Raw genomic sequence first — 12,178 nt, 5'->3', positions numbered from 1 at the left:
ATTGCACATAATCCAGAGGTTGCAGGTTTGATTCTCCAGATAGAATCAGATAGAGTAATTGTGCTTAGTGCATGAATCTCATACTCCTACTTTTTTGGGTTAATGAGCCAAAGATGCATATGTGTTAATTTAACCAGAATATAAGATAATAGATGTATCAACTTGCATAATTAATTAGTAGTATTCATTATGGTAGGCTCTTATCTTTGCTCTAAACGTGACATAGCTTTAAAGTCTTTAAAGTCATAGTCTTTAAAGCTCGAAGGACAATTTTCTTTGGTATGGCGCCTCAACCTTAGAACTACAATCCCCACAGTACAGACGTGAGGGTTCTTTCTTATGACGCAATGCGAGTTATTAAATGCCCTCCTCTGTCGTCGTCACGTCCTCTTGGAGTTGGAGCCATCTTACAGAGGTAATGAATTTCAGCTGCGTCGCTCTCAAACGTATCCAAATCAATCCGACTACATATAAAAATCATCCTTCATAGTTGTTAACGCAGTTTGTTCTTATTTGTAGACCCACCTCCACAACATGAGGGCAAAGGTAAGGTCCAACAGATTCTTTTACTTATGGGATGCGATGCTTTTCACGCGTCGCTCACAGCGGGCCATATGACACTGCCAAATAACATTCACTAGTATAATAAAAACAGAAAATGGATCGATTTTACAAATGTGTATGCTCACATGTAAACGGCGATGGTCAACAACATCAGTTATCTGACACGGGTTGTAAAGGTTGTTAGCTTCCATGGCAGCAGTGCTGGATGGCATCCATTTTGTAGTTTTCCCTGAAAGTATGGTTGAACGTCTCTAAAATGATCACAGCTCCTTCAATTCTTTTCATTTTCGTGACAGAGTGCACGTACTTGGCTATGTATCTACCGTTTTCATATTACGGAGGAGGAACGTACTTTGTGTCTAAAGCAAGGTCGATACATGCCCCGTCCGTAGCTAATAAAGCTAGCTGTGAGCATATCAACATGTAAATGTGTATTAAGTCGGTAGCATTGTTATAACACTCGAATTGCTGCTGCATGATGAGAATATCACTTGCTGGCTGACGAGTTGCTTCTCGCACGGCTAATTCAATTGTTTGTGTTCCGGTTGTGGCCTACCCTACCCATTATGGCCTAAACGTACCGTCTGTACGTATGGGCGCCGGTGTCTGTGCACCTGCATAGAGATTTTCTGTGACGTAGTGTTAGTGCTAGTTTATTCAATAGCCAAAGCTGCATTTGCGGCCCTCGTAGGAAGGGGCAGAGCGATTATGTAGGCATCAGTGCTGGTAGGGTGTTTTTTATTTTTTTTTTGGAGCTGTGTTCCTACTGACTACTGTACGAGCATGTTCACCAGTTGAGTTGTGGTTTAAATGTTGTTTTCCTGTTTCAGTGGAGAAAGAAGCGCATGCGTAGGTAAGCAGTTTTTCCCCTCTTCTCCTGACTATTTGCATGCAGTCTGTTCAGATAATGCCAGTGGTTCTTCATTGTGGCAAATTTGGCATGAACTGTTAGATATTGTACTTCTGTACGTTAACTTCCATAGCATTTGATTGCGGAGTGGGATGTGCAGCCTATGTTTTGGCTGAAAAAATTGCCTCAGTGGAGGGCTCTGTGCTCGTCTATAACCCAGTGCACTTTCCTTCTCAGGCTTAAACGGAAGAGAAGAAAGATGAGGCAGAGGTCCAAGTAAACTGGGCCCTCCCCTGTGGCTGTGCTGCCCCGCCTCCTTTCCCGGTTGCCTGTGTCCAGTCATCATCCTGGAGCTGGTCATCTGCAATCCACCTCGGCATTCAAGAGGAGAGGCCATAGCCTGGCCCCTCGTCCTTTTGCCAGCTGTCCCCAGCAGCTTGAGGCTGGTGATGAAGATCAAGGATCTGGTGCCTGTTCCTCTGGCATTCTGGACTTAAAACACCTGACCAGCACAGCTGCTTTGTATGGAACATCTCAAATAAATATTTTTGGTTACAAACCATTCTTGCATTTCTCTGCCTTTAATCTCTAGATACACTGATGCACAAAAAAACAAGCAGTTTTGAGTTCAGTGGAAGTTTCATGGAATAAGTAGGGAGAATCTTGTACCCAAGAACTTAAGAACTTGTCTAAATTGACAACGTATTATCCTTGTATAAGGTGCTTTGAGGAATTTGGAGATAACATTCACATTCTGCACAATGAGGAAGTGGATGTGTCAATAGTTGAGAACCAACTTTCCATATGCAGTCTATAGTGGGTATTTCAGGTGGAGAAATGAGTTGGCCCACCACCTTTCACCTTGCATATTTGCATGGTCTGAAGGCAAAAAGTGAACTAATTTTTAGTACATTGGTGTGTCGTCTCTGTGTCAATCTCTGTGCCTTAGTGAGAGTTTGAAATTTCATCTCTTAAACATTTAGCAGTGGAGAGTACAATGGATGGTTATCAGTTGGTCATGCTAAACAAAGTTGAAGTGAATGTCAAAGATGCTTGGCTTTGGCTTGGTTCATCAGTATTAAATGGATTAATTTAAAGATCAAATAAACTGCAAATTCTGGGATTGAACTGACAATGTATTTCTGAAAGTGGATTTGGGGGAAATCTTTTAACCCTCAATTAAATTCTGTACTTTAAGATGTGTAGTTCCACCATGACTAAAAGATTTGCAGAAGCTATGGGAAAATGTAATATGTATAATGAAAATGTTCAAGCAAAGATATGTGCTGTTGATGCAGTTTTAGATTCTCTTTAATTGTAATGGTGAGCTTAGTTGGGCTGAATGGCATGTTCTCATAATATGTTCTTATGTAGAATCAGTACTATTATGCCCACGTGTTAGTGAGCGGGGCATAAGAACTTCTAATGCCTCTTAGTTTATATATTTAAATATTTTATTAACACTCATTTAGTGGCATGGCAGCTGTGCTCTAGGAATGGTGGCTGGTACGGGAATTTGGGATGACGCCTTGTTTCCTGATTGGGCACCAGTCGGTCATGTGCAGGGTTTTTCTTTTTAAAAAGCCAAAATGGAGGGAACCAGGGTGTGTTGGAATGCACCTGGGACCTGCGTGCCTGTTAGGAAAAGCTTACCTACCTCCATTTCTTCGTCCAGGCTGTTTTTGTGTCCGTGTGCGACTGCCGTGCTTTTAGAAAACTATATAAACTAAACTAAACTTGAAAACAAAAGACGCGGAGCTCTTCACCGGCGGAGTGGCAGCTTGGGCTGGCCCGGTGAACTTAAGAGGCGACCTGGTGAAGGTAAGTTCTGGTTTTCCTTCCAGTTTCACCACTCCAGGCCAGCTGCTTTCTCTTGTAATTCCCATGGAAATAGAAACAGAAGTCTGCAAGCTCCAATTAGTCACTGAAACCAGGAAGTGCAAGAAAAGTAATTCCTTCATAAAAGTAATTCCTTTATGTTGTTTGGCTAGCCAATAGTCAGTTCTACCTGATTGGTTAAATTAACTATCAGGTTTTACATTTACATTTAAATTTATTCATTTATCAGACATTTTTATCAAAAGCAACTTGTGAGGCAGAGTACAACACAAGCAAAAAGTCATTATAAGGAGTTAACAATATTACAAGCGCATTTTGAAATGATTTTGAGATGTCAAAAATCAAACAAAAAGTTCCATGAATTCTGTGAATTATGAAATACCCCACAAATGTTCACAACTATTAATTCTGTAATTTAACCAAGGTTGTGGAGAAGTATTCATACCCAAACCTTAGTAACTATGCACTGCACTCAGAAGAAACAGGGCTTTCAGTTACCGTATATCCTCTGTCTACTTAAACACAGACGTTCACACAGAGGATATAACATGTTCATCCTGCATCATCTCTTATATCTCTTATATAAGCCCACAGACATCCTAGAATAATTCATCAACAGTGTTTATTATTTCTTAAGGTTGGCAGTGTCATCTTGAGCTCATAATTATGCTATGTGTTAACTTATCCTAAGGCCTCAAGGACTGGCTGTCAAACATGAATATCCAAATAACACAAGAATGTAAAAAGTATACAAATCCAGATCTGTATGAATAATCCGGAAGTTTGAAGGTATGGCTGGTTCCGGTAAAGTACCGGAGCCTGGCGGAGGAGGGGGATATACTGATCACTTGCTACATGCACGTTTGATGCGTTCGGGCGTTGTTCTTTTCTGTGTGACGAGAGTCGTTGAGCTTTGACGTGCATACTGAACTATCTTTGTCAATAGCCTTGTACTGGGTTAGCTAGCATGCTAGCCATGTGTTGGATAACAGATATTTCAACAAATATTTTAATCTTATGAAAAAATAACAGTACCAGTCCATAGCCAAGAATGGTGGCTGTCGGCCGCATCTGCATATCAAATAAATGACTACGGATTTCGGCTAGTTAAAGTATTCAGTTACTAGCGGGTAAGTTGGTTCATGGATAACGTTAGTTACATTAGCTAGTCAGCTACAAAGGATACAACGTGTACAGGCCGAGATGTTGTGAATTGATATGTTACGGTCTTCAGCAAACAGCGAAATAATTACTGAGTTTATGAAAATAAATTACATGGTTAACTAGTTGCTTGGCGGTAATGATCGCTAGGAGGCTTGTTGTTTGTTTTACAACTAGTTTAGATCGGACTTATAAACGATCCTATCTGGCTAAAGTTAAGCTAGTGCAAAACAAGGTGATTTTCAGGGTTACCTCTTTAGCTCGCTGGCTGACTAGGAAAATGTACCCTAGTAAGTAACTAGTTAGCTAGTGAACCAACGAACTAACGACGCCTTAGCCGTACAAAAAGATGGGTTGTGGGCCGTGCTGGGTACATGGCGAAAATACGGAGGGAAATCGATTTTTACTAATTTACAGTTTATATAAATACCTAACTGTCCTACATCAGACAGTATCTGTAGTAACGCTGACAGCAGCAGTTTACGTACTACGACAAGCAGACTTCGATCTGTCGGCTACTGTTTAGTATACATAACCATTACAATTGCCAGATAGCAATTTGCAGAGCGGTATTTCCAGGGTTAATGTCAAACTAAAAGTCCACAGTAAGACTGAATTCGAGACTATTTGTATGTAATATTCATTGACATCTTGTAAAAAGCAGTTGAGAGAGTCCTTTAAGAATCCAAGAATAGATACGTTACATGTAATTATTGCCTGTACTCGTCAAGAACTACAAGTAATGCATCTGCTAGTAATATACTACTAGTAATACATCTGAATAACTCACTGAATATCTGCTCCAGATGGTCAGACAAATTTAATTTAATTTATTATTGCCGATTTGTCTGACAGACACCGTTAGCTAGGGTGAGTTGTAGAGCTTAGAACATAGAATTGTAGTTAAACTGTAGTAGTCACATCTGTTGCCAGTGTAGTCAGTTACCAGCCTAATCTAGATAATTTGAGCAAATGTCTCATAGGGCACTGTAAAGTGGATGTCATTTAACTGCTTAGCCTTGTGTTGTAACATAACGTGTGTTGTTAGCAAGTGGTATGTCTTTTGCCTTGGTTGATACTGGAAAGATCTATTAATATACTGTGATATGTTTCAGCTGCAGGTGTTGGGGCTGGGGACTTCACTGATCTGAAGCATTCAAGAGCTGAAACAACCAATCATAAGTGTGTAGAGACAGACAGACAGGCAGACAAACACCCACATGTGCGCTGTGTGCCCCCTTCGCTGGGCCAAGCGCCATGCCTGATCGTGACAGTGCCTACCTGTCAGGTGGCAGTGGGGGAGGCAGTGGGGCTGTAGTGGGCGTCAGCGTCGGTGAAGAGGGAGGAGCCGGTGCAGGGCTAGTGGGTGGAGCAGGGGAAGGCAGAGGGGGAACGGCGGGAGGCGGAACTTGCGGAGGAGGGGGTGGCGCTGGGTCGGCCGCGATGGGGGGAGGAGGGGCGCTGGGGAACGGGAGCAGCTGTGGGGGGCTGGGCTCAGGGCTGGCCCTGGATGGTGTCTGCCGGGACTTCCTGCGCAACGTATGCAAGAGGGGGAAGCGCTGCCGCTTCCGCCACCCGGACTTCAATGAGGTGCCCGACCTGGGCGTGCAGAAGAACGAGTTCATCTTCTGCCATGACCACCAGAACAAGGAGTGTGTGCGCGCCAACTGCCGTTTTGTGCACGGATCCAAGGAGGACGAGGATTACTACAAAAAGACGGGCGAGCTGCCCCTCAGGCTCCGAGGCAAAGTGGCGGCTGGCCTGGGACTGTCCCCAACCGACCTGCCCCTGAGCCGCGGTGAGGTACCCATCTGCAGGGACTTCCTGAAGGGGGAGTGTCAGCGGGGAAACAAGTGCAAGTTCCGTCACGTGAAGAAGGACTATGAATACGAGCCGGCCCGGGTCGGGGGAGGCGGGGTCATGGGCGCTGGGGTCAGTGGGATGGTGAGCATGACGGGAGGAGGAGGTGGCTGTGGAGGGGTGGGGGGGAGCATGTCGGGACTGGTTGGGGGAGGTGGCGGGCCCAACATGTTGGGGATGGGATGCCCGAGCTTGGGGGGCTGCAGGGAGCAGGGCATTTTAGGTGGGGGTGGAGGAGGCGGTGTGGGGCTAGGGGGCTGTCTCTCCATGGGTCCCCCAGGGCCCAGGCGCTTTGACAGGGGCCCCTGCTCAGTGTACGACCCTCTATTTGAGAGCGGACTGTTCGAGGCGGGGCCCCTGGAGGCCCCTGTGGACCATGCGGCACTGCAGCTGAAGAGACGGCGGCTGGAGGGGCTGCGGCTAGCAGACGGAGGGGGAGGGGGCCACTACGAGCTAGGAGTGCAGGCTGCCCTCCCACCCCGCCCACTGGAGTACAGGTTTCTGGAGGAGGAGAACACCCTGCTGAGGAAGAGGGTGGAGGAACTGAAAAAACAGGCAAGTAAATGCACAGAAGGTAGAACATAAAGTAAATGTGGACAGAAGGTGGATGCTTAAATGCAATAAGTGACGGTGAAGATGGTACATTTCAGCTATTTTAAAATGCTATTTTAGCGAAGTGCTAGAAGGTTCCATTAAAAAGGTTATTTCATTCTCAGGAGCTGGAGTACTGCATGTAGTCTAGCTGTGCATTACCAGATACAAGGCCCTCTCTCTGCTTTTTATGATTTCAGCTCTTTCAGATTTGCTCTGCTGGATCTCCCAGGGTGTTAGTCTGTTCTGATCAAAAACACTGATCTGTTTTTGATTTGACTTTCTAATTGTGCACACTGATGCTCTTCTTTGGTGTTCTTCATTTCTTTATTTACTCCCTCCTCTCCTCCTGTAAGGTCTCCAACCTTATTGCCACCAACGAGGTCCTGCTGGAGCAGAACGCCCAGTTCCGCAGCCAGGCCAAGGTGATGACGCTGTCCTCCACACCAGCGCCCTCTGAGCAGAGCCTGGCGCCTCCTGTCGGCTCCGTCAGTTCTTACAACCACAGCATTGCCCAGACTCACACCACTTTGAGCAGCGCCGGCTTGCAGCCCCGCCCCGTCACCCAGCAGGACTTGGTGGCCCCTGCGGGAGCCCCCACTGCCCCTCCTTCCAACACTGCGCCGCCCACAGCGCCTCCACCCCACCTCAACCCCGAGATCACCCCCCTCTCCGCAGCGCTGGCCCAGACCATTGCCCAGGGCATGGCACCGCCCGTCTCCATGGCGCCAGTGGCTGTCTCCGTGGCTCCCGTGGCTGTGTCCATGGCCCAGCCCCTTCCTGGCATCACCATGAGCCACGCCACAACCCCCATGGTATCCTACCCCATTGCCAGCCAGAGCATGCGGATCACTACCCTGCCTCACTGACATGCTGGGTTCCACAGTGTCCCCTACAGCAAGCAGTCTGAAAAGCCCTGCGCATCCTGTTCATATTCATTTACTCCTCACTCTGATGCACAGACTGGGAGACTGACTGGTGCAAAGACAAGGGGAAATCTTGTAGACCCGCACGCACGTACAGACCCTACACACACACCAGAGCAGAGTGGCTGAAGTTGAAACTGTACCCCATGTGATGTGGGAGTAGGAGCCTCTTCACTCTGTGTAAATTTGAAGGATTCAATGCTACAAGCGCCTTTTTCCACTGGCACCAAATAGATTGAAATACATATTTGTACAGAACACTCTCCTGCTCTAAAACCTCAGAATGTAGAAGGACTCAAAAATGGAGGCTTGCCAGGAAATTTCATGACTTCAGAATTTTATTAATATTTTTTATAGAATCCATCTGTGTAATTATACTTTTGCACAAACACACTCCAAGTGACAACAAAGCAAACTGAATATTCCTTGATGTTAGTAGATCAGAAAATGGATCTTCAAAAAGCAGGGGTCTTGGGTCCTCATGTTGGCCCGTATTGAGTTAGTAACAATGACGTGGTCTGAAGAAAGGTGGGACACGTGGCTTGACCGTAGCTGTGATGAACTGGAGCCTGAGCATGTTCATGCTGCTGGCTGCATATAACTTACTTGGTCAAGAACCATGTACCACTCCGGCTTGTGACCTCTTGTCCTAATTTATTGAACCAGTTGGAAAAATTTAAATTCATGTAATTGTTTTTGCATCTGAGAGACCCCTCATGTTGGGCATTAATTTAGAGGTAAGACACCGAAGGATGTGTTTTTATTGCTTTTCTCTTGCTTTTATCTAGGGCAACAAACAAATTAGGAACATAAGCAAGCTGTATGAGAGTCAGAGAGCGGTCATATTTTTACATTTGCAGCTTCACTGGAAAACTTTTAAGGTGTCAGTTTTCTACTCACATTAATTGAATTAGCAGTAAATCAGTCATTTGATGTCTATAGGAAACACTTTTGTTTGTTCATTTGAAATGACTGATCTCATGTCTGGTGTACTCACTAAATAAGACCTGAACCTTAATAGAGTATGATTATTTCAGTGTAGGTTTAACTTCAGAAAGGACTAAACTTGACCATTGAGGTTACAGATGTTCCAGAACAGACCACAGGTTGGGGAGTCATGTACCTCTCATGATCATTAGGTCTTACCTGAGAGGGAGTCTGCATCACAGCCTGGAAACTTAGTCTGAGAAAATGTTTTTACTTCACTTTTACTTTGGTCAGAAAAGGTTGCATTAATGATCTTTTGGAGTGACTCCACCCATTGAAAGTCTATTAAACATTTTCATACAATCAGACCTACATATCTTCATCTATATAAACAAGAGGAATCCTGGTAGAACTTGCATTTTGAAACCAGTATTTAACTCAAGGTCATTTCCATTTTTGTTGTGATGGGAATGCCTTCCTCTTGTCTGTAATTTGCAGCTGGTTCATTTTCGATGTCTGTTGTGCTGTATGTACAGACATTGTCCAAATGAGACATTATATAGAATCCATGTCCGGTTTCCCTGTTTGATACATGCTCACTAATGCTGAGCAGTGTGGAATGGGCAGTGTTGTATGGAGTGAAGTAGAAAGGACAGAAGAGAACAGAGATTGAGCATGAACACAGACTGAGACAAAGGCCAAAAAATCAACTGTAGCCTTATCAGATCCCATAGCTGCAGTTGCTCACATTGGGAACAAGGAAGACAGGAAATGGTCATGATAAAAGCTGTACGTAATTAATTCACAGGTCATAAAAATGCTCCTCTTACACAGGCCAATGGTGTGGCAGGATGCTTGTATTGCAGCAACACTGGAAAGTGAAGTGTCATGAGCACAAATGACAGGCTTTTGTCTGTAGTTACATCCTCAGACAGATTTAGGAGCACTGTGGAGTAGAGGGCATTTCGTGTCTCATTCATGACTAAAAATGCAAAGCTACACGTAATGTATTTAGTCTCAAACAAGGTAGAGAAAGTGCCCGAAAGTGTTGCCGCAGTATAATTTCGATTTATCACCATTTATTGTTTTGGAAAATGTTCATCGTTGACTGGAAAGAATTCCACCTTCGGTAAACACAGCTTAAACCTAGAGACAGGGTATGCTAACTCGGCCTCTCTATTCGGTCCTGAGGCCAGACCGAGATGTGAACATAACGTGCTGCTGTTCACCTTGCTGTACTCGCGTTTCTGAGAGTGTGCAATGTAGCCGTGCTGCTCTCTTCACTCGTAAATTGTGCCTCAGGACTCTCGTTATCGGACCTTTCTTAGTTAAGATGGCTTGATTGACCAGCGATCAATCAAGCCAATACTTTCTAAACCTGATTGTGTCGTAACGGAATTGTTCAGCCGTGCTTCCGCGTAGTGTGTAGTTTACATTGACCATGGTGTAGAAAACCGCCGTTTTCTGTGATTATCATATTACAACAATGTATGTATGTATTAACCCTGTGGAACAACATTACACATTTTATAAAGCATATTTACTTTAGTTATTTCAAACATCAACAGTAACCCTCGTTTTATTGTTTCGAACAAGAGACAAGAGCCTAAACACAATCACATTAAAACAAACTGCCGAATACTCAATACTCCAATTTGGATTTCAACTACCGTATGTATCATCAAGTAGCCCATTCATCCAAGCTGTGGTATGACTCAAAACGATGCGTAAAAATCTTTTTTTCCAGTTTTTATCGTTTTCTCCACGTTTCCCCGGTGTTTGCCGTGATGTTGATGTCACTTTCTTCGTTTTCTGCTATTAGGCTACTGCAAATGCCGTCCTCTTGTGCAGTAAGTCGCGAGTGAACTGCTTGATAAAATTGTAGAAAAGACCCCTGTGTAGCCCAAAGATAGTATATTTAACCAAATGCCACGACTGTTACAAACATCTAAGGCGATCATTTCTAAATGTGACAGCACCCCTTAGTGTGTCCTCAAAAGATTCATAATTGCACCTCCACCGACCCCCTCTTCCACATCCCAGACAAAGGCGTCGCCTGGCCTGGGCATTCGTGACGGCAGTGTTCTGATTTTGTATCTTCCGTGAACGGAATGTTGTATTTTATCTTCAATGAACGGAGGCAAGACCAATCAGAGAGGGTTTACAGGAAAATACATGGAAATACTCGTGTCTTATTGGCTGACCGGTCTCTGTCAATTCTTCAATTGATGGGGTTACTATGCTAAACGCTAGCTCGCACGGTCAGTGTGAGGAAAAAATTATACACGAGTTTTTTTTTTTAACCGGTAAAGGGGTTGAAGCTGAAGCACATCCTCTCATGCTGAGCCAGACAAGGCGTGTAAATGTCTATATGAGTTCCAAGTTACGTGAACATGATATGAGCAGAGCATATAAGTTACATACAGCTAACGTAGGCTACTTTGCATTGCACTGTAGCCAGCTAAACCGTTAGCAATGATAGCTTAGTTGTGCCTCCCCTTTGCCAGCGACATCAAACTAGCCTAGTCTCGTGTTAGATAGCCAAAAAGTTTTATGTTTTATCGATCTGGTAGTCCTACAAACAGTGATAACACCCGAAGCAAGTTTTATGACCAATCCAACTTTTTTTCTGATCATGTCATACATTGAGAGATAAGTTACCACAGCTTCCATAAAATAAAACTTTAGGCTACCAACTCAGCTGATAACGTTAGTCAGTTTAAAAAGTTGGCTCACTCACGAGAGATGTCGGATTAAACTAGGAAATAAACACTAAATCTAAATGATTTAGATGTGTCACACACATATCACTGTAGGTCAGTGTCAGCTGTCAGTGATAGTGGTCATGAACGTATCGGGAGCCTTCAGACGGTGGACGAACAATTGCCTCTCAGAAATTGCCTCACCAGTTTGCGCTTTATCTACAGTGGAAAAAAAAGTTGCCATTGCCATTGTTCTGTCCTCCTTACACTGTAGTGTAATATGACAGGCAGCTAAACGCCTTCCCAATCAACAACCCGTGGTTATAAAAATGATGTGGTTTATTGATAGTAAGGGTGAAACTAGACAGAGAAAATAGAAAAACTCACGTTGCCTGAGTTGCATGAATCCAAATAGACCGTAGTTAGGCCTTTAGTTAACAAAGTTGGGCGAGCTAAGTAGAATATTCACGTGCAGATTATATGGTAAATCAAATCCAAACCCTTCCTTCCTTCTTAAGCAATGTGTAGCCCTCACATGCAAGAAAAAAATGCATGGAAACTCTATCTAGAAGTACGTTTTTAAAAGTTTTTTGATGGAGAACAATCTGGGCTCAGCCCCTGATGGTTATCAGTCCAGCCAACGCCCCTGATCCCAGACCCCCTCACTGGAAAACATGACTGGTTTGGAGCAGAAGAATAGCTGCTTCTCTCAACGCCAGCATTAACTACGCTCGCATCTGTGAAGGTCGTCTCGCAGT

General features: G+C 44.3%; 1 protein-coding gene and 1 long non-coding RNA gene across 2 annotated transcripts; both read left to right on the top strand.

Annotated features, from left to right (window-relative positions):
* The first annotated feature begins 367 nt into the window (after positions 1–367).
* On the top strand, positions 368–1,668 carry LOC118779703. Its single transcript, XR_005005039.1, has 4 exons — positions 368–415; positions 520–546; positions 1,395–1,417; positions 1,652–1,668. It is a non-coding gene; the product is annotated as an uncharacterized LOC118779703 (long non-coding RNA).
* A 2,518-nt stretch (positions 1,669–4,186) lies between these two features.
* zc3h10 (zinc finger CCCH-type containing 10) lies at positions 4,187–9,045 on the top strand. Its single transcript, XM_036531335.1, has 3 exons — positions 4,187–4,383; positions 5,530–6,829; positions 7,222–9,045. Exons 2-3 carry the CDS (start codon positions 5,672–5,674, stop codon positions 7,732–7,734), a joined length of 1,671 nt encoding a protein of 556 aa, XP_036387228.1. The 5' UTR covers positions 4,187–4,383; positions 5,530–5,671; the 3' UTR covers positions 7,735–9,045.
* Positions 9,046–12,178: the final 3,133 nt, after the last annotated feature.

This window comes from Megalops cyprinoides, chromosome 6 (assembly GCF_013368585.1).
Source record: "Megalops cyprinoides isolate fMegCyp1 chromosome 6, fMegCyp1.pri, whole genome shotgun sequence".
Classification (NCBI taxonomy): domain Eukaryota; kingdom Metazoa; phylum Chordata; class Actinopteri; order Elopiformes; family Megalopidae; genus Megalops; species Megalops cyprinoides.
Note: the sequence above shows the minus strand (reverse complement) of the source record. Positions and strands in the feature narration are given on the sequence as shown.

Bases quoted from the DNA above. Each gene is read 5' to 3' on its own strand.
- zc3h10 (XM_036531335.1), top strand. From the start codon at position 5,672: ATGCCTGATCGTGACAGTGCCTACCTGTCAGGTGGCAGTGGGGGAGGC. The intron at 6,830-7,221 runs GCAAGTAAATGC...TCCTCCTGTAAG, and splicing joins TGGAGGAACTGAAAAAACAG to GTCTCCAACCTTATTGCCAC.